At 26.6% G+C, this 21,069-nt stretch overlaps 1 protein-coding gene across 1 annotated transcript; it reads right to left on the reverse strand.

Moving 5' to 3' along the window:
• Window positions 1-181: 181 nt before the first annotated feature.
• On the reverse strand, window positions 182-20,393 carry LOC119602910 (EH domain-containing protein 3). Its single transcript, XM_037954713.1, has 3 exons — window positions 18,706-20,393; window positions 1,225-1,398; window positions 182-1,142 (listed from the first exon to the last, which is right to left on the reverse strand). The coding sequence occupies exons 1-3, from the start codon at window positions 19,928-19,930 to the stop codon at window positions 940-942; spliced, it is 1,602 nt and encodes a 533-aa protein (XP_037810641.1). The 5' UTR covers window positions 19,931-20,393; the 3' UTR covers window positions 182-939.
• Between the last annotated feature and the right edge of the window lie 676 nt (window positions 20,394-21,069).

Genomic DNA, 21,069 nt, shown 5'->3' on the forward strand with positions numbered 1-21,069 from the left:
TCGACAAAAAAACTTTATTGTTCACTATTCAATTTTTTTCTTTTTTTCATTCATAATATTTAATTTCTCTAAGATTATCAAACAAAATAGAAACTTTTTAAGACTTTTATAAATCAGATGTTTAAAACAGATAGTTAAAATAAGGATAATACAAAAAGAACGTGATATGAACGATAATATGTTTTGAAGAGAAAAATTTAATTAAAAAAAATTGCACAAATATCTTTTTACTTAATGTGATGATATAATAACGATAATAAATAAGCTATTGCATTAAAAAGGCTTTAAATAAACACCGATTTCTTTAAATACATATATAAATTGTTTAAATATGTTTTTAAATATTACTTAAATAAATTGTAAATTAATTTATTATTATTTATATCATTCATAATATTAATTAGGATTTGTGTGTATATTTATTAATAATATGCAAAATTTTAATAAGAAATAAATACGTTTTTACAGACTCGCACGATAATAGTAGGTTACATTCTTTTATTTGTATATTTTTTTTGTTATTACACAAAAAGTTTATATTATTTAATTTAGTGTAAATTTCGTTTTTTAAACATTCTTTGTATGACAGCTTTCTATTTCAAAATGTTATAAACTTTTAGAAAAATAAAATGTAAATTATTCTTTGCAAAATTCTTAAACTCAGCCTGTAACTAAATTTATGTACACAATTACATAAAAAAAAATTTCAAAATAAAATAAGAAATAAAACTTTTTCAATATTATAACAACAAATATAGGCATTGATTTAGCAATGAAGAAGATATTATAGAATCTATCGTTTTTCTCAAACTCAAGAAAGGAAGAAAGAAACTAAAATATTAAATTAAATAAACGAAGTAATGTGAAAACATAGCGTGGTTTTTAACTCTAAACACCAGATTATTTTTATTCACTTTTTGCTTTTGTTAAGTTTAAGCATTAGCAACGTTTCGATGGTGGCACTAAATGATCGGGCAAAACATTGGGCAATTCGTTACCTTCCAATTTAACATTGATTAAATGTAGAGCTAAAGCAAACTCATCTGAATCTAAGAAACCATCGCCATCAACATCAGAAAGTTTCCAAATTTTACTAAGCACGGAGTTGGGTAATTTTGATTTGATAAGTTCTTGTTTGGCGGCTGCGTGTAAAAATAATAGAAATACATATGTTTTGTGTTTTATATAGATAAAAAATATAAAATTGATTTTATAGCGACTTACCTTGGCCCGAAATTTTGCCATCAACGGGGGAAAGTTTGTTAAATATAACATCTGTGCGTTCTTTATCCCTGCTGCAGATCCAATCATGTTCTCCGAAACCAGCATCAATGCCCTCACCTTTCATATAACCGAATGGTGAAACGTTGTCATCAATGACACCTTCGAAAGCACCACCTATAAATAAACATAAAAATAATAAATAAATTAATGAGTTGTTAATAAAACTAATTAAGGATAAAAAATAATAATAATCTATGAAAATTAAGATCTGCTAGTTATTGTTAAAAGATTTTAATATGTAACATTTCCTTCATTCTATATATTTTGGAAATGGTGTTATTATTTATCAAAAATGAACCTTAATCTCTCTGTTTCTCAATGAATAATATGAATTTCAACTTTGAATTTAATTATTTTGTAAAGTACAGAATAACTTGTTTTTTTTTAAGTATTTAAAATTAGTTGAAAATTTTAACAATACATTTTTCATGATGATAAAGAGTTATTCAATAGAAGGTGTTTTTTTTTATCAATAATACGTTGCTAAACGCTTATATTTTGTAGTTTACATTTTGTGCCAACTAATCTGCATACATACGTATGAATGTATATGTTAAATGAAAAAGTTCTGCAAAATAATTTAAAAATTTAAAGACATTTCATTTTGTAGGTTAAACTGTTAGTGAGTTTCTTTCTGTAGAGTGAAAAATTTTATTCGAAAATTAACGATTGATGTTTTTTGTAAAATTTTCTAAAATTATATTAAAGGTTTTTAAAGTTTACACAAATACACAAGTAATAAATATGAAGTCTACTTTAGTTTTATTATTGTATATATTTTTTCAACCATTCAATTAGTAACAATTATTAAATAGAGGTTTTATTTTTTACATTTATTATATATTTCATGCCGTACTATGCGCCAAAGCTCTTAGTACTTTAATATATCAATTTTAATTCTTAAAATCTACTTGAGTGTGCGCGCATTTTCATCTGTTTACTAGTTGGGTGAGTGCATCCATCCAACCCGCCGCACAGTTAAGATTCATATGTACATACATACATACGTATACTTTGTATATGTATATTTGTTGCATTTACTATTTGTGTTTTTTATAATTCAGTTTATTTTTTGTATTATTTTACTTTAGCAATTTATAAATTTTCTATAAAGATAGACAGACTATTTTATTATTGGCGGCAATTGGAGTTTAGTCTCTGAATTTTATAATTTAGCATTTTCTGTTTATGGATTACAATTGATTTGCTTTGTTTAATAGACAATTTTAAGTCAGTGCGTATACAGAAAAAAACCTTTGACTCTAATAATATTTAAAGACATACATATTTGATATTGATATCAATTAAGGTATTTTCAGACTACAATACTGAGTATTAACACACTTCAAATTAAAAATATTATGAAAATAATTCGCATTTTCAAAAAATCAATCCGAAAAATACATTTTATGTTTACACTATAACATTTGTAATATTTTTTATCCAATTTTCAATTATTTATGCACTTTTCGTTCTTATTTTTAATGTATTTTACACTTTTTGTTTGTTTTTTATTGTATTTATAAAATACATACCGAATACGTTTGAAAATAAAAAGTTTTTGAATTGTTTTAAAAAATTTATGAATACCGACCGTATGCCAAAAAAATCAGTAATATTTTTGAAAATCAAATTACAAATTATATTTAGACTAGTAAATTGTATTATGATACAAATATTCTTGACAAGTATTAATACTCAGTATTGTAGTCTGAAAATACCTTTATGAAATTTGAAATATTATAAAAAAAATAACTATTTATTTTACTAACTTGTTAAACTATAACAAATCTGAACTACTAAAATAAGGAATAATTTCTCATGAATGTAGGACTGAACACCAGGACTGAATAAGAAGGAAGAACAGGTTATATATTAATGTTAACTTCTATCTGACAGATCTTTTCGTGAAATAAATTGAAATGTCAATGAAATTTAACCTAATTTTCAGGCATCACAAGGAGATCGATCATGAATGTAAGACCTACATGTATCTAACAACCTAATCAAGTTTAGACTTTTTCGTTCCAACTTTTAAAAGAGTTAATTATCCCATAAAAATAAATAGTGCTAAATTAACGAGGTGACATTTGAGCTACAGTGCAAGAATATTTGAAAAATATACAATATATCTTACTTTTTACATTTTTTAAAGTTATTGCGACTATTATTCATCAATTTTACTAATAAATCATTAAAACGCTGTCGTACATTTAACTGTACTGGCTCAACAATCTCTATACAGTGTGAGGCATGAGAGAAAGAGGAGGAAACAGTATCTTCTAAAAGAGTGTAAATAAAGAAAAAAGAAACAATTCACACTAAGTAAATGATATAAAGTGAAATAAAAGTACACATTTCGAAATAGTTTTAAAGCACTTAAATCGTGTTAAGTAAAAAACATAAAAAAATTTAGAACATGTCAAAATTAACAAAAAGAAAAAAAAAAGAAGAGGCCAAAAACAAAATTATTATTATAAAAACCACACACCTTCAAAATTATTTAGCAATTTAATGCTAAACATGTGATATAAATTAACTAAAACTACATTAAAATGAATGGCAAAGAAAATAAACAATAAACATTCGTATACATTTAAATTGTAGTTAAGAGAAAAAAAAGAGGGGAAAAATTTTTAAGTAAATATGATTACTAACTTAAAGTTTGAAGAAAAAAAAAAACACCACAACTTAAGGTTAAATTATTTTATAAGATAAGCATAGTAACAAAAGATATGGATAATATAAATATTTATTACTCTTATTTTTAAATATATATTACATTATATAACTTAGCATAGAATTTAAAAGATTCATATTAATGTAGGAAATTTTAAATTATAATTTCTTCATATGTTATTATGACCCACTAATAAACTTTCAAAACAAATTACAAAATCTACCGTTATAGAGGTCGAAAGACTGTCATACATTGAAAAGATGTCGAAGCCAACAAGTTCACTAACACTTGAGGTTAATGGACAAACATAAATCTACATTTACTAAAGAATTCAAGAATATAAGATCTACGTGTATATACAATATATATAGGCACAAAATGACAAATTAAAAAAAAAAACTTAATTAAAATAAAAAGTTTTACGAGATTATTGTAAGAGAAAAGGCAACAAAATTAATTAATATCTATACAAAAACCAATTTAAGAAAAATAAATAAAGAACCACAAAGCACAGAAACTAAATTAATTGAATAGAAAGGAATATCGTGTACTACTTTTAACACTATGAATTACCATCACTTTAGAGTTAATAGAATTGTTGGTCATATTAAAAATAAATATTTTTTTCAATGTTCTTTTAGACTAAAGAAATAATTTGAAAGTAATAAGCATCATTCTTTCGAACTAACTAAATAACTAATTAATTAACTTACTAACTAGGTATAGGTTTAGCCACTCAATCAATCATAAGTGGCTCACTAACTAACTAACTAACTAATTAATTAACTAACTAACTAACTAACTAACTAACTAACTAACTAACTAACTAACTAACTAACTAACGAACTAACTAACTAACTAACTAACTAACTAACTAACTAACTAACTAACGAACTAACTAACTAACTAACGAACTAACTAACTAACTAACTAACTAACTACTAACTAACTACTAACTAACTACTAACTAACTAACTAACTAACTAACTACTACTAACTAACTAACTAACTAACTAACTAACTACTAACTACTAACTAATACTAACTAACTAACTAACTAACTAACTAACTAACTAACTAACTAACTAACTAACTAACTAACTAACTAACTAACTAACTAACTAACTAACTAACTAACTAACTACTAACTAACTAACTAACTACTAACTAACTAACTAACTACTAACTAACTAACTAACTAACTAACTAACTAACTAACTAACTAACTAACTAACTAACTAACTAACTACTAACTAACTAACTACTAACTAACTAACTAACTAACTAACTAACTAACTAACTAACTAACTAACTAACTAACTAACTAACTAACTACTACTAACTAACTAACTAACTACTAACTAACTAACTAACTACTAACTAACTAACTAACTAACTAACTAACTAAACTAAACTAACTAAACTAACTAACTAACTAACTAACTAACTAACTAACTACTAACTAACTACTATTAACTAACTAACTAACTAACTAACTAACGAACTAACTAACCAAATAACTAACTAACTACTAACTAACTAACTAACTAACTAACTAACCTAACTAACTAACTAACTAACTAACTAACTAACTAACTAACTAACTAAATAACTATCTAACTAAACTAACTAACTAACTAACTAACTATACTACCAAACTATTAACTAACTATTTACTAAATTCATTTGAATTCATTCAAGAATTAATTCGAAATTTGCTAATTAATGATTCATTTACAGCTCTGCTTGGCTTGCCCATAAACATTCAACTTTTTCACAAGGAATCTTTCATTTCCATTTGAAGATGCTTTGCAAATGTATATTATTTTTGTCAATAAAACTGTGTTCACAATTTCAAAAATTATGGTCCAAATTACCATCAATAGTCAAACACAATTGCAATCTAGAGTTGCCTTTATCGATGTCGCACTATATGTACTACGGAAATCGGAAAATACCATTAAGTTACATCATACTCAAATGTGTAATGGTATAAATATGGAAGGGATACAGAACTGTTTTGCTTAATGAAGAGTGAAGAAATGTCTCTGTTGTAAACAAACATGCTTTTATCGAAGAATGATTCATATTTCACTAACATTGTTATAATAAAGTTTAAATTATTATTTAAACTAAACTATTATTTATTAAGGAATAAAATAGAAAATTACACATTTCATTTATGTTATTTTAATCAATTTACACACCCTTAAGTAAAGCCCTGGAGTAAAGCGAATCATTCACCCCTATTCTGCATTTCAATTCGAATCCAAATTTTCTCCGTTTGTTAACTTTGGTATTCTGCATTTCGATTCGAAGATCCGTCACTAAAATAAGAACTTAGAAAAACGTAGTCACGGTCGTAATGCAGAATACATACAATCGTAAAGCGTTGAAATAAAATGGTATTGCTTCTTCTTTTTCTTACGATTCCGTTTTTTGTTGGAATACCAATTTTCGATCGTAGCGTAACTGAATGCGGAAACGTAATCGAAATGCAGAATAGGGGTGATTATAGTGCCGTTTATATTAATATGTAAATGATTAAGAAGAAAAAAGATTTTTTGGATATTTTTGAACAATATTACGGTGTAGAATTGGAAAATACAACATAGGTATGAAGTTTATAAATTGTTTTTTTTTTTTTAATATCTTATATCTATTACGGAAATTACAGAAAGACTTTTATAAATTTTTCTCATAAAAACTTATGTAAATTATCCATTTATGATCTTGAAAAGAATCCCCTTATGTTACTAATACTTTTATATTTATTTAAAAAGTGCTAAATAAAAGAAAACATTTAAATTGTATTTATTTTTATAATAACATGCCTATAACTACATATAATAAATATATAAATGTATACCTGTGATATCATGTGCCCAAGTGAAAAAAACCAACAAAAAGTTTCAAAAAAAAAAAAATTAATTAAATAATACGAAATTTTTGTTAAAGAAGATAAAAAATAAATATATATATATATATATACTAATTTGTGTATTTTTCAATATCATTGTCAATGCAAAATAACACAGCTGAAACAAATCTGTATTTATTTTTGTTTTCTTAAATGTCGTCACTGAACTTTTAATTTGAACAAAAAAACAAAAAGAAAAGAAAATTATAAAAATAAAAGTAAAAGAAATTAGAGGCATTTAAACATACAATTTTATCATGAAAATAAATATTCATTTTCAAAGTTCATTCACTTTCATTGTACGAATATTTTTATGTTGAAATGCGGGTTTCGAATTATTATTAATAATGTAAATGTTAGGAAATATTTTAGTTTAAAAGTGATTAGTTTTCTTAAATAAATATGTACATATTGAAAGCAAAGGAAATGTTATCATTCATTATTTATACATATGTATTTATTTATTATCAATCAAAAGTAGAACATGTATTTACAATAGATTGACGTTCTATGCTATAGACAAAAGTTATTAATGAAAGTTCTTTCTTTCATACAAATGTTACTAAAAGTAAGAATCTTTGTTTTCTAAAAATATACCTTTTTTAAGTACATAATTTCCTATATTAGGTCAAACTTATAGATTTCTTTTCAATGAAGTCTCAAAATAATAATTATTGCAACAAATATTATTAAACAAATTTTTTATAAAATACAATATGTATTATGTTTTAGTTCTCTTTAACAGTAAATTTTTAAATAAACATTAACAAACACAATCAATTTATAAAATTTTAACAGAATACTTTAAATTTGTTCTATTTTTTATAAAAAGAAAACAAGTAAGAAATTAAAGTCGGGCGAGGTCGACCATATAATACCCTACACCTTTGACAAAAGGATTTAGTTGCCATAATAAAGCATTTAAATTGAATTGTACCTTGCCTCAGATATACATACTTAAGCCGTTTATTGTTGAATAAAATTGTGGGCATTTAAGTGAAATTTTGATGGGGGATTTTCATAGGGGCTAGGGTCTATGAGGACCTATTATTATGGAATTCGTGAGGGTCATCAAATCTTGTATAGAACTTGGTTTTTGCAGCTTTTTGTCGAGATATGAGTATATTAAACATAATTATGAACATAAAAGCTCTATTCGGCTGGTTCAGTTGTATGGGGGCTAGGTGAAATAATGGGCCGATGTAAACCATTTTCAACAGACTTCGTTTACGGTACCATAAAAGATCATGTGCCAAATTTCATTGAATTATCTCCAAAATTGCGACCTGTAGTTTGATTACAAAGTTTAAAATCCCTATTCGGGGGTTCGTTGTATGGGGGCTAGGTGAAATAATGGACCGATGTTAACCATTTTCAATAGGCTTCGTCCCTGAGACACTAGAAAATCATGTACCAAATTTCATTGAATTATCTTCAAAATTGCGACCCGTAGTTTGATTACAAGATTTACATGGACGGACGGACATAGCTAAATCGACTCAGAGAATGATTCTGAGCAGATTGGTATACTTTAAGGACCAACATTATTGTGCGTTACAAACATCAGCACAAACCCAATATACCCTTCCCACTGAAGTGGTGTTGGGTATAAAAAAACATACAAGTAGTATTTAATGTTATACAACATTTAAGTTTATGTAAATACTGATAACATTAACAACAACATAAACAAATAAATAATTTGTTCGTTTAAATAATGACATGATAGTTTTAATCGAAAATTTTCCAAGGGTGCTTTTCTTACACGACAAATAAAAAATTTAGGAGAATACCTGGGGCTTTCAAGGGTTAAACATATAGTTTAAGAATTGAGTTGGCTTGTGTGCCTTTAATCAACGGCGAATGAATCATGTCAAATTTCTTAAAAATTTGATGACCTCATTATTGGTTAAAAAGTGTTAATTATATTTAGCACAAAAACCAAAGAGAACTTATATAAGAAAATGAGGTTTTGCAAATAAAATGCAAGTACAAAAATAGCTACATTTATAATATGTGCATGTGCAAAGTATATGTTAATTATTGAAGTTCATTGAAAATATAAACTAAACTTGAAATATGAAATAAAACAGTAAACCTTACTCTATAATCCCATTTTTATATATATGTAAGTATTTTAAAAATATTTAAAAAGTTATTAACAAAAGGAGACATTTTTAATTGAAAATATATTTGTAATTAAAAATAAATTATTTTTAATTACAAATATTGTTGGAATAATGACCGATATTTTTGTTTGGTATTGTTTAAATATGTACGTACGTACATACAGTTTCAAAAATGTATTTAACAAACGTCAGCTGAAGTTTTTTTGTAATTTTCTATATATTTATTGTGTGAATAATTTACAGTGGGTTAGCCAATCCATAACAGTTGTTTAAATTGACATACATTTATAGTAGACAGGTTAAAATATTCAAATATAGAATATTTATTGTTATTCTTTTATTTAGACATTTTTTTGTTTAAACTTATACATATAGTTTATTATTGAAAATCGAAGTTAAATTTTCCGTTTCGTCAAGTAATAAATAGTTGATATTAAGAAAATAAATTGTAATAAAAACAGCTTGGTGTTAAAAAATAATATTTGTACATCATTCCACACACAGAATGAAAATAGTACTTCTGTGTGAAAATCTTCATTATTGATGTATTGAGCACAACAGCGTGCGTAAAACAGAACCACTTTTTAACTCCCTATTTGTAATGAATTAAGTACTAATGTATAAGCGAGCATGGTGAGTACTTGCTTCCAATGGCATCGTCGTTTTAAAAAATTAGTCATGTTCTTTTTTTTTTGTCCGTTGAGAAAACCGTAAGGCCCAAACGGAGGAGCTAGAGGGCTGATATTTTAATTTAATCAAATTACCATACGAACCGATTCTATTGAAAATTGACAAATAAATTTTAGGTTATAAAAATTGTAACCTAAATCTAAAAATCTGTAAAAGTTGGAACTGGCTATTGAAGTTTGTTTTACATTTGTCTATCTATTATAATAAGATATCAGGTAAAATATAGCCAAGAGCGGATTGGTTATACTTAAACTCCCACCAAAACCCTTGTCGGAATTATATACCCCATATATTAGAGTATTAAAGTCACTTCTTATCAAGTATGTGATTTTTTTTAACAACTGCTGCTAAATTATATCGAGATTGTATTTCGCGAATACTATTAGAAACAAATCAATAATAAATTAATATTTTATAATTCCCATTAGAGTAATCACAACATTCAGTAGGCATCATCATCTAACCTTAGAAAGTAAATTTTTCAATAATATAACTGTCAGTTTCATTATGTGGTTAACATTTGACATTTAAGTATTTGTTTCTCACACTCAATATTAGAGAAATGTTATACGAATAAGCTAGGTTTTACAGAGATTATTATTATTATTTTGCTATAGTTCATTAAAAGAAATTTAAATTTAGCTTTAGTTAATAAATTCCTTTGAAACTACTTAGAAAATTTTAAGAAAAGTATTTTTTATTAAGCTTTCTTTCTTTCTTGACAAGAATAATTATTGCACTTGAATACATCAATTATATTAAAATTAATTTCCTCTACTTGAAAATGAATAGATTCCTCTTTAAGTAAAAAACATATATTTTTAAATTGAAATAACACAAAAAAAAGTTACGAATACGAATATAAACATATGTATGCGAATTAGTGAGTGCGAATATCATAAGCATTTTCTTCCTGTGTTAAATTAATTGTAGATGTTTGTGAAACTAAACTGAACTGAATGAATTTGAGATCTAAACAATCTATTCAAATCTACATGATAATATACAAAATAAATATCTACAAACAAACATGCAAGTACCTATAGAAGATCTAGAATTAAAAAAGATACACGGCAACGACTTTTCTTACTTAGGCCAGTCTGACTGTAGATTTTGTCTACATTTGCTCTAAAATTCTCTAATACCGATTCGTATTATCATTAGAATTTCACTTGCACTTAGGCACAAGTTTCGCGCCAATTTTTATTAAACTCAACTATAGCGAAGACATAAACATGCAAATGTATATAGAAGTACTGGCAAAAAGAACATACTACTTGCTGAATTTAATGGATGGAATATTGTTTGTTCAATATTTAAACAAATACTAGCTATATACTCGTAGACATACATACGTACACAACAATAAGTAGAAATAAAACAGTCTGCTAAAGGTAAAAACAAAATAAATAAGTGTAGATATACATACATACATATATACATATTTAGAGAAAGATTAGTAATTTATGCGATGACAGTTTTAATTTTGTTGAATACTTTTTCCTTTTGTATTTTTTTTTTTTTTTGCAATTCAAGACAGACTTTATTAGAACAAATAGTAGAGGAGAGTGCTAAACTAAAGTAGCAACACATTTTTTTATTATTTTAAATATTTTTTGTGATACGCGAAACTGGTAAACAATTTGCAAATAATTTTGCTGTTAGATAATTTCTTTAACATTGAGATGTGTTTGTTATCTATTGTTTAATGTATTTTTAGGTTAATTATTCAAGATAATAGTGCCAATGAAAAACGGAAATCAGATTTAATTTAGTTTAAGCGGAAATTAGTAAAAATAATACAAAATATTTTTAAACATATTTTAAAGTTTAATTGATGTATTTTGATTTTATATTAAAAAATATAGCTTTTCCAAATACATATGGGGACATTACCATGAAAAAGTTCACTAAGACTTAAAATTCGCATCTTTGAAGATATATTTTATAAATTTCTGTTATATTAACGAAGTGTATTGAAAATATTTTAAATCGGACCCCTTAAATAATGCTTTAAGCTCATATTTTTGTTAAATATACTAGCATTTCTACAAAGATCGACAGACCTATAACTCACTTATAAAACTAGTACTGTATTAAAAGTGGCCATAGGTAAATTTTATATAAACTTAAATCCCGCCACAAAGTTGCATAAAGATCAGTTCATACTTAATTGTAGTTCCCATATAAAAACACTTTTTTATTTTTTATCAATAAATTGCTTAAGTATGTTAATCGGTCGACCATGCCCGTCTGTACTTTCTTCCTTCTTTTGTATTTGTTTAAGCGTTCCAAAGGAGCAACATAAATATATTGAAAGAATAAAGAAGTAAGAAATTATAGTCGGGCGAGGCCGACCATATATAACACTACACCAGTTATATAAATAAAATGTGATTTAGTTTTTATAATAAAGCATTTAAGTGGAATTGTTTCCTGCCTCAGATATACTTAAGCCATTTGTTGTTGAATGAATTCGTGGCTAGGGTCAAATGAGGCCCTATAATTATAAAATTTATGAGGGTCATGAATTTTTGCAGCTTTTTGTCGAGATATGAGTATTAAACAATAATTATGAACTTAAAAGCCCTATTCGACGGATTCAGTTGTATGGGGGCTAGGTGAAATAATGGACCGATGTTAACCATTTTCAATAGGTTTCGTCTCTGGTACAATAGAAGATCAGAAAGAAATTTCATTGAATTATCTTCAAAATTGCGGCCTGTAGTTTAATTACAAGGTTTACAAGCCCTATTGGGGGGTTCAGTTGTATGGGGGCTAGGTGAAATAATAGAGCGATCTTAACCACTTTTAATAGGCTTCGTCCCTAGGGCAATAGAAGATCCTGTAGTTTGATTACAAGGTTTACATGGACGGACGGATATAGCTAAATCGACTCAAAAAATGATTCTAAGCCGATTGATATACTTTAAGGTATACCACTAAAGTGATGTAGGGTATAATTAAATAATTTTTGGTTAAAATTATAATTATTTTTAAGAGACAACAGTTAACAACATTTTTAAATTTGTCTCATTGAAATTTGTCTCATTGAAATATGGGAAATGCCCATATACTTTTTTAAGTAATTAATTCTTCTTCATGTTGGATGAAAAATTAAAGTATTATTGCAATATAGTACGATTAAAACATATTAGAGAGTAATATCATTAAGAATTGAGATTTTCTTTTAAGAATTTTATACAAATGTATAATAAATTTTCAAGTGGCGTTTTTCTATATTAATATTTTGGAACAAGCAGACTGGTTAAAAATGTTTCTTTTTGTTGTTATACCAATGAAAATTAATTTTTCTTTAATAATTTCGAAAATGATGCTGATTGGTCTTCTTTTTCAAGAAAAATAATTTATATTTAATTTATTAACTGATAGCTTTTGATAAAGCGAAATCTAAAGATTTTTTTTCGAATTATATCCTTAATCACTAAACAAAGTCTATGTTTAAGTAAAAATAAATTTATAAACATATATTTACACAAAGATTTTTAAGTGATAAGGAATAGACGTCGAAAATATGAAATTAAAATTTTCACAAACTCTATCTATTATTTTAACAATAAAATAAAGCTTCTTTATTTTAAGGTTACGTAATTTTATATATTTATGTACATTCCATTCCACACATTTAAAATTGTTTAAATATTATTTCATGTATGGTTTTCTATTTAATATTTTAGTACAAGTTGGTTTTTAATACAAAAACTGATAAAGTATACTGATAAGTATAAAGTATTTGCTATTTTAAATGATAAGTAAGTAAGTAAGTTCTCAGTTACTGCTAAATGAGCGATGCTTTAGTATTTAGAAATAGTTGAACAAATTAAAATGAAATATTATAAAAATAAACAATTTTTTGTTTAATCATTAGAGTATGTTCTTGTAAAAGTAGAACATATAATAGTTTAAAATAAATATGCACCTTGTTATAGTTTATAATACATCATTTATAGAATATTTTATTTTTATCTCAAATAATCCGTTTAATTAATAGTCTCGTGTATATATTTTTAAACAATAAAATACAGTTTATTGACAAAACTATTATTTAAATAGTAGGACTACATCAAGTACATTTATATTGAATAGAAAACATCAATTTAACGACAAATCAATTGTTTCTCTTGCGTATTTCTACAGCAAATTAATTTTGCAGTGACATCATAACTTGAGTAATAAAACCAACTGTTGCTGGCTAGCTAGGGTGGGTAATATTATTTTGATGTTATTTTTTTTTTCAACTGCTATTTTTAACTAATTAATATTTTACAATTAATAAAAAATTCCTAAATTATTTGTTAATTTTTAATTTGTATGTGTCAAGAAGAAGAGGTTATTAGTAGCTATATTCAAGAAGTTTTTTAACCCCAAAAGAAGAAGAAATTTCGATTTAAAAAAGCAACGTAAAGAGGAGAATTTACCAAAGTAAGTGAATTCCTGTATATATTAAAAATTAGATCTACATTTTTTATATTCATTTTCTATCTTTTATAATTCAATTTCAATTACTGTACATTTCGTTTTCTTCTTTATTTGTCTATTTCTATAAGTTATGAACTAAACTTTGTAATAAATATTTTTTTTAAATCACCGTTTGCCTCATAATGTTACTGAATTATTATTTCGTTAATACTGTTTGCTTTTTGTTTGATAACTTAAGCAATTGACCCAGTTAAAAGAAACAAAATGATCTTACAAAAAAAAAAGCTATAAAAAATGTTAAACAAATACACTCAAACCTCGTTTTATGCGTATTTATTTTATGCGAATTTGAATTAGTGCGGTTTCAAAATTCTAAAATTTTTCTTTGCAAAAATAATTTTGAGAAAAATTTTGGTCCATATACATCGAAAAAAATTTCTCAACAAAGTACTACTACTGATTTTTTACCAATTCCGGTTCGGATATATAAAGTATTGTTCAAATCCTTTGTACACGAAGAAATATTATTTTTTATTTTTAAGAAATTTTGTACATATACTTCATTATTTGGAATTTGTATTGTGTTATTATTTGTTACCTTTATTTTTCATAATTTTTTAATAGTTTCAGTAGAGAATTAAATTTTTCTTGATTTTTTTATGCGATTTTGTTTGACTTTTAAGGGAATAATTTGAAATAGTGCGCTTTTTTATTAAAAGCCCAATTACTATATTTTGCATGGAGCTAGTGTATCGTTTTGTGCGAGTTCGAATTATGCGTTTTTCTGCGAAACGAATTAACCGCATAAATCGAGGTTTGAGTGTAGTCATGAGAATAATTGTAAATGTGAAAATAAGAGGGGAGAGAATAGTTAAAATAATATAGTGATTTTAACAAACTAATAAATAGCATACTAAGTAATTTTTTGGTATCAGTATCTGAAATTTGTTTACCCTATATTTGGTAAAATAGAGGGTTAAAATATGGTCGTAGTTTAATGTAAATTTAATCGACTATGCTAAATCTTATGTATCCTACACATATAGTCTCTTAATTTTATTCCAACAAATTTAATTTTTATTGTAAGTTTAGTTTTTAAAAAATGGCTTCAGAGCTTAGTCGGAGAAATGAATTGAAATGAACAAAAGAATTGACTTTGTATTAAAAGGTAAAATTTCCTCAAATTGACAATTATTACGTCCAATACAAAAATATTGGTTAATAATGAGAAGATGTTTAAAGAAAATAAGAATGACAATGTCAACTTTAGAAGATCTAAACTCTAAACAGCCACAAAAGTTTCGGGCAAAATGATTTTTTCGATTACGCTATAAAGCCATTTCCTACAAAACTACACGAAATGTCAAAAATCTATTATTGGAATAAAATAAAGAGATTATAAGCTACTCAAATCCCAAATTTTATTTTAATAGCTCAATTAGTTTTGTAGATATCAACGATTAAAAATTGTTCGATTTTGGTGAGATCAACCTTTACTACATTATTAACATAAAATTCTAATAAATTTTTTATCATTAGTTTAATCCACTTAGAAAACTATAATTTCATTTTTATTATCTTCTTTATGTTTTGGAAGGACTTAAATGGCTTAATAGACTTCAAAGGCTTGTTTTGGATAGAATATTAATTACTGCAAAATAATTTAAGGTAAATTAAAAATGAATTCCAATTGTTAATAATCTAATATTATAATACATTTATATCATTTAATTCAGTAAATGTATTCATATAAAGGTTGTTGATATATATAAATAATTCATTAAAGTATTTTGATGACGAACTTGGTAGAATCACACTCGTCATTCGGAGCTTTTTAAGGTGATAAGATATTGTATGTATGATGTAATTTTCTAAGTGTTAATTATTTTCTTTTATCTATCTCTACTACATGTACTAGAGATTTGATAAAAAAAATATAAGTACTTATTAATTCCTTGACACCTTAAAGTGTTAGCGAAAAACTAACTTCAAATAATTTTAAACTGAATCATCTGCACTGTTCGTTTAAAAACCACAAAATTATAAATATAACTAACAAAAACAATTTACACTTGAAAGCCTTTCATTGCACTAAACAAAAAACTCACACACAAACACAGAAAAACCAAAAAGAGTTAAACATTTTTAAAAAGTTACAAACCATGACTTAATTTTATTTTATTATTAAATACTTCAACTACTGTTATTGTGTACATGTGAACGATTATTCGACAAATGAAAGCTTAGGTATTTTAAACATCGATTAATGCTTTGTACCTATTGCACTATTGTTGCTTTTGCTGAATTTTATTCATCAAACCTTCAATATGCACATCTAATGGGAAAACTTTTTAATGGTTTTGTATTGTTTTTATATTCATCATATGTAAGATGGGAAAGTGAAAAAATGTCTCACATATTTTCTATAAAATATTAACCATGAATTTGTAACAAATAAACCACCAAAAACATAAATGTTATCTGTGAGTAGGTTAATAAAATTGTGTGAGATAAAAATTTAAATAGGTATACACTATATTTAAGCGGATGTTTTAGTGTTAATTTTTTTCGTAGCTAATAAATCATAGTCTTTAAAGTTTTTCTTACATAATTCGACTTGTCAGTTAAAATATTCTTTAATTACTGCTCTTAAAATGTTTATAGAGTAAAGTGCATGTTTTTTGAAATTAGAAAAAAGTAAAAGAAATTGAAAATATGAAATGAGCGTTAAATTAAATTGAATATTCTGTCTATGCATATTTTATCAATTTGACCTTACATTTCTTGTTAAAAGGTAATGATGAACTTGTTTTATTTTTACGTTTATAATTGACGTGATTGAATGACTACACCATATCCACCAAAGTGTTCAAATTAGCTTATCATACTAAAATGGGGCAAAAACTGTGGGCAATTTCGTGAAAGTTGTACTATTGGATAGTAGAAAATTGTATAAGCTTTCTTTTCAGCAAAAAGAAGGCCATTTAAAAAAAAATATATATATATTTTTTTTTGGAAACAATGAAGAAATAGCTATCTGAACTCCTTTGGAAAATTTTTGCTAGGACCATTAGGTGAAAAGTTACACTCATTTGAATAAAACCCTATATGACCAAAATGTCCATCTTTGATCCCCTCTAAATCCGTCAGTTCTTAAGGATAGAGCTGTGTTTTGTTTACTATCCCATAGTACTAACCTTGGTGAACATTTAATCAAAATCGATTTTTTGAGTTGGGTCACTTGACATGAAATTGCCCATATGTATATTAATATTAGCATCTGGATGGTTTTCGGAAAAGGAAATTGGTCCATTATGAACAGATCTCTACAGAATTTCTAAAAGTGTACAATCTGTAATAAAAATGATTTTTGTGGATTTTTACCTTTATATGTTTTATTTAGCATACTTTTTCCAATTTTGTTTTGTCGAGTAGAGTTACAAAGTGACCACCGGGTATTGCCTAAAATTGTAAACATTGGAATCTTTTTCTGAAGAGTACTTTGTAGCTAGAACAAAATACGGACCGATTTAACCTATTTTCAGTACTAACGAGTTTATAAAAGGACAAGATTGACAGACGGACATGAACCGTACGTTTTAGAACATAATAAGCCTTACTGTCAATTTTGAAGATAACTTGATTATTTTTCAAACTTTATTTTGGACCAACATTTTGAAATTGATTAAAATCGACATAGGGTTCATAACACATTTCTATCAGAAATATTAAATTTCTCGATTTAAAATTTGTTTGCATTAGTATCATATATTAAAAAATCTGTTACGTTATGTTAACAAATGACACACTCAAAATTCATTGGAAATGGTGTTTTACTAGCTTTTTCGTAGAAAACAACTTTGATAGTCACAGTATTTCAAGTGCCTAGTAAATATAAGAAACTAGAATGATTCAAAGGTGTTATTACTATTGATTTTATGTCTTACTAATATTTTTGTCTTACTAATATTTTCATAGTTAACGATTAAAACTAATCGTATACTATCCAATAAAATGTTTAAATATAAGTGGGTAAAAGTATGTATACTACTTTATTTCTAAAATAAAAAAGTAAAAGCTGAACTTATTTTACTTTAAGGTGTTTTTTATGTGAAATGCACAAATGTTGCGCAAAGCATGCTAAAAAAACACAAAAAATCACGATTTTAAAGAGGCTAATAAAGAAAGGTCCAAAAATATTAGAAATAAACTATTTTTTCTCTACTGTTAAATGTTTCGATGTCGTATTTTTTATTAGGGTGGTTAAATTTGCATAATAATTTAACACCATTTACTTTAAATGCAAAGTTTAGCGTCATTTCAACATATACAATTGTCTAGCAATAAATTAAAGTGAACGAAACTCAGAGAAGGTAAGTAAATAAAGATCAAAATATGTAACTGTGCTTATTTGTGCCAAATCTGTGCATTGCAATAAACAATTGGTTTATAAAATAGAGAATGTAAATCGATACCTGATAGTTCTGGTAAAGAGGAGGGAGGGGAAATAAATATTACACAGAGTACAAATTTAAAATGTAAAAACTTTAGCTTTAACTTACCCTTAACCATAGGTTCTGATACCAAAGTCATCTCCTCTTGAGGAATCATTTCCATTAATCTGGCGATATCCTTGGCCAACATATTGTCAACAATATCCAATAAGTGTGGCTTCAACGAATGGAATTTTGTAAAGTCTTGATGTTGTAGAACATCTTGCATTTTCTTGATGTCGGGGAAATCACCGGGAGAAATTGAATGCTCACGTTGAATGCGATCGTAAATTTGTCCCAAATTCTTAATTAAATCTTTCTTCTTACTGTCTTTGCCGAATACTGAAGGCATATCCTTACGTAGCTCGGAAATTATGAAAGCGTGTACCTTGGCGAGGCGAGCACGTTTGATAAGATCGTTAAGCTTGCGGAGAGCGGCATTACGTGGCAGTGATTGTAAATCGCGGAAGAGATCCTGCTCTTCATCTTCAAATAGACGACGATTGGCATCGAAACGCAAAGGTTGATCCCAGAACGAACCAATATATACGCGAGCTACTTCAGGAGTCTGCAAAACCTTGCCCAATGACCACATAAGAGCACCATATACACGCATCAATTGTTGGTGATCAATCATATCAGCCTTATTCAAAATAATGCGAATCTTGTCATCATGACCTTTAAGAGCTTCAATTGAGCGACGGAATTCATCAGAAATGTCCAATTTATGGGCATCGAACAAGAGAATGATACGATCAACACGTTCAGCAAACCATTCTAAAACACCTGTGAAGTCATAACCACGATCGATGCGTTGCTTTTCTCCAGACAAAATACCAGGAGTGTCCACAATAGATATAGCCTGTAGCACGGGAGAGTTAACAGAGGAACATTGGAAACGATTAAGGAAAGCATTGCCGTATTTGCTCAAGGGACGGAATTGTTTCTTGGGATCAACGACCAAAGCATTACCAGGAATTACGCCTTCTTTGTCGTCGTGCATAACAGCAATAAAACGATCAGTAGTAGGTTCAGGACCAATACGAATACCAGGGAAATCACGTTCCAATAGATAACGAATAAATGTTGTCTTACCGGTTGAGTATTGACCGACCAACAAAATCATGGGTTTAGCATCAAAATCGGGATCTTCCAATTTGGGCGAATGAAAGTCATGGAATTGATAGTGTTCTTCCAAAGGCAACAGTTTGCTTTTGTAGATTTTCTTCAACTCTCCAATAACATTTTCAACCACTTCTTGGTTGGTCTTTTCACGCTTCAGAAAACTAAACATTTTGCTTTTAATTGTTTATTTATTTCTAGTTTAATTTTGTAATTTCCGAATATTTATCACTTTTTTGATTGTAGATTCCACCGCCCCACAAATACACAAATCAAAAAGAAATTTTGATGTTGTAGTAATGTTTTTTCTTTCTTTTTTTTTTAATGATTCACGCAGGCAAACTATGAAAATTTATTTTTGGAAAAATTCCGTCACTTTTTATGCTTTTCTTGGGTTCTAACACACACACTTATTTAACTTTACTAAAAATTTACGAAAAATTTGTGCTTTTTTCAATTGGTGGTTTGTAATTTACTTAAGCGATAGTTGAGTTATTGTTAAATTTTTCAAGGAAATTAAAAAATTTCTTTCTTTTTGTAATTTTCTAATTGGTTCACTAAAAAATAATAAGAAAATATATCCGTCCGCTTACTGTCCACGTACGGTATTTACTGATGCAACTCTGATGATAAAAACGTAAAAGTGAGTGAATGGCAGAAACGTCACAATAAAATGACAGCTAATGTGAAGTTTTAAAAGGCAGCTAATTTTAGAAAGTCGACCACGCGACTTTTTGGCTTGTTTTATGTATGCATAATTTTTATCATTCAAAAAAATATTTGTTTAAACAGTTATTTTTCGACAAGTTAAAGACAAATGAATATATATAAACAAATTGTCCAGTCTTATAATAAATATTATGTTCTTTAAATTTTAAAAAAATGTTATCCTTTTCGAATTTCACTCATGTGATTGACTAACTTGACTTCTTTTTTAGAAACAGTATTATCGACATTTTATATGTATAAATACTATCTATTGAAGTTTTTGACAACATTATTGTGAATTGTTAGAAAACTGTGTTATCTCTATTTTTTGTTGCAATTTTCCAAATTCGTTACCGTTACACAAATTATTTGTAATCTTTTTTGTTTGGATTTAGTTTCCGTAATTATTATGTATTTCAATTCCAAAACTTTAGCTTTATGATACCCAAATACGTCTTATCAAAATAATCTAATAAAATAAATTTTACATTATTTCTTTTATTAAACAATTATTACAAATATATAGTAATTGTATTTAAAGCGTTTCCATTTAGGCGGCGTTTTTGCTGTATAATTTGTCTTTGACCTTTCGATGGGTTTTTA

Source organism: Lucilia sericata, unplaced genomic scaffold, assembly GCF_015586225.1.
Source record: "Lucilia sericata isolate MDLA Ls3-8-SP2 unplaced genomic scaffold, ASM1558622v1 Contig000264F_arrow, whole genome shotgun sequence".
NCBI lineage: Eukaryota > Metazoa > Arthropoda > Insecta > Diptera > Calliphoridae > Lucilia > Lucilia sericata.

Bases quoted from the DNA above. Each gene is read 5' to 3' on its own strand.
- LOC119602910 (XM_037954713.1), bottom strand. From the start codon at position 19,930: ATGTTTAGTTTTCTGAAGCGTGAAAAGACCAACCAAGAAGTGGTTGAA. The intron at 1,399-18,705 runs GTAAGTTAAAGC...GTTTATTTATAG, and splicing joins ATCAGAACCTATGGTTAAGG to GTGGTGCTTTCGAAGGTGTC. The intron at 1,143-1,224 runs GTAAGTCGCTAT...TTTTACACGCAG, and splicing joins TGGCAAAATTTCGGGCCAAG to CCGCCAAACAAGAACTTATC.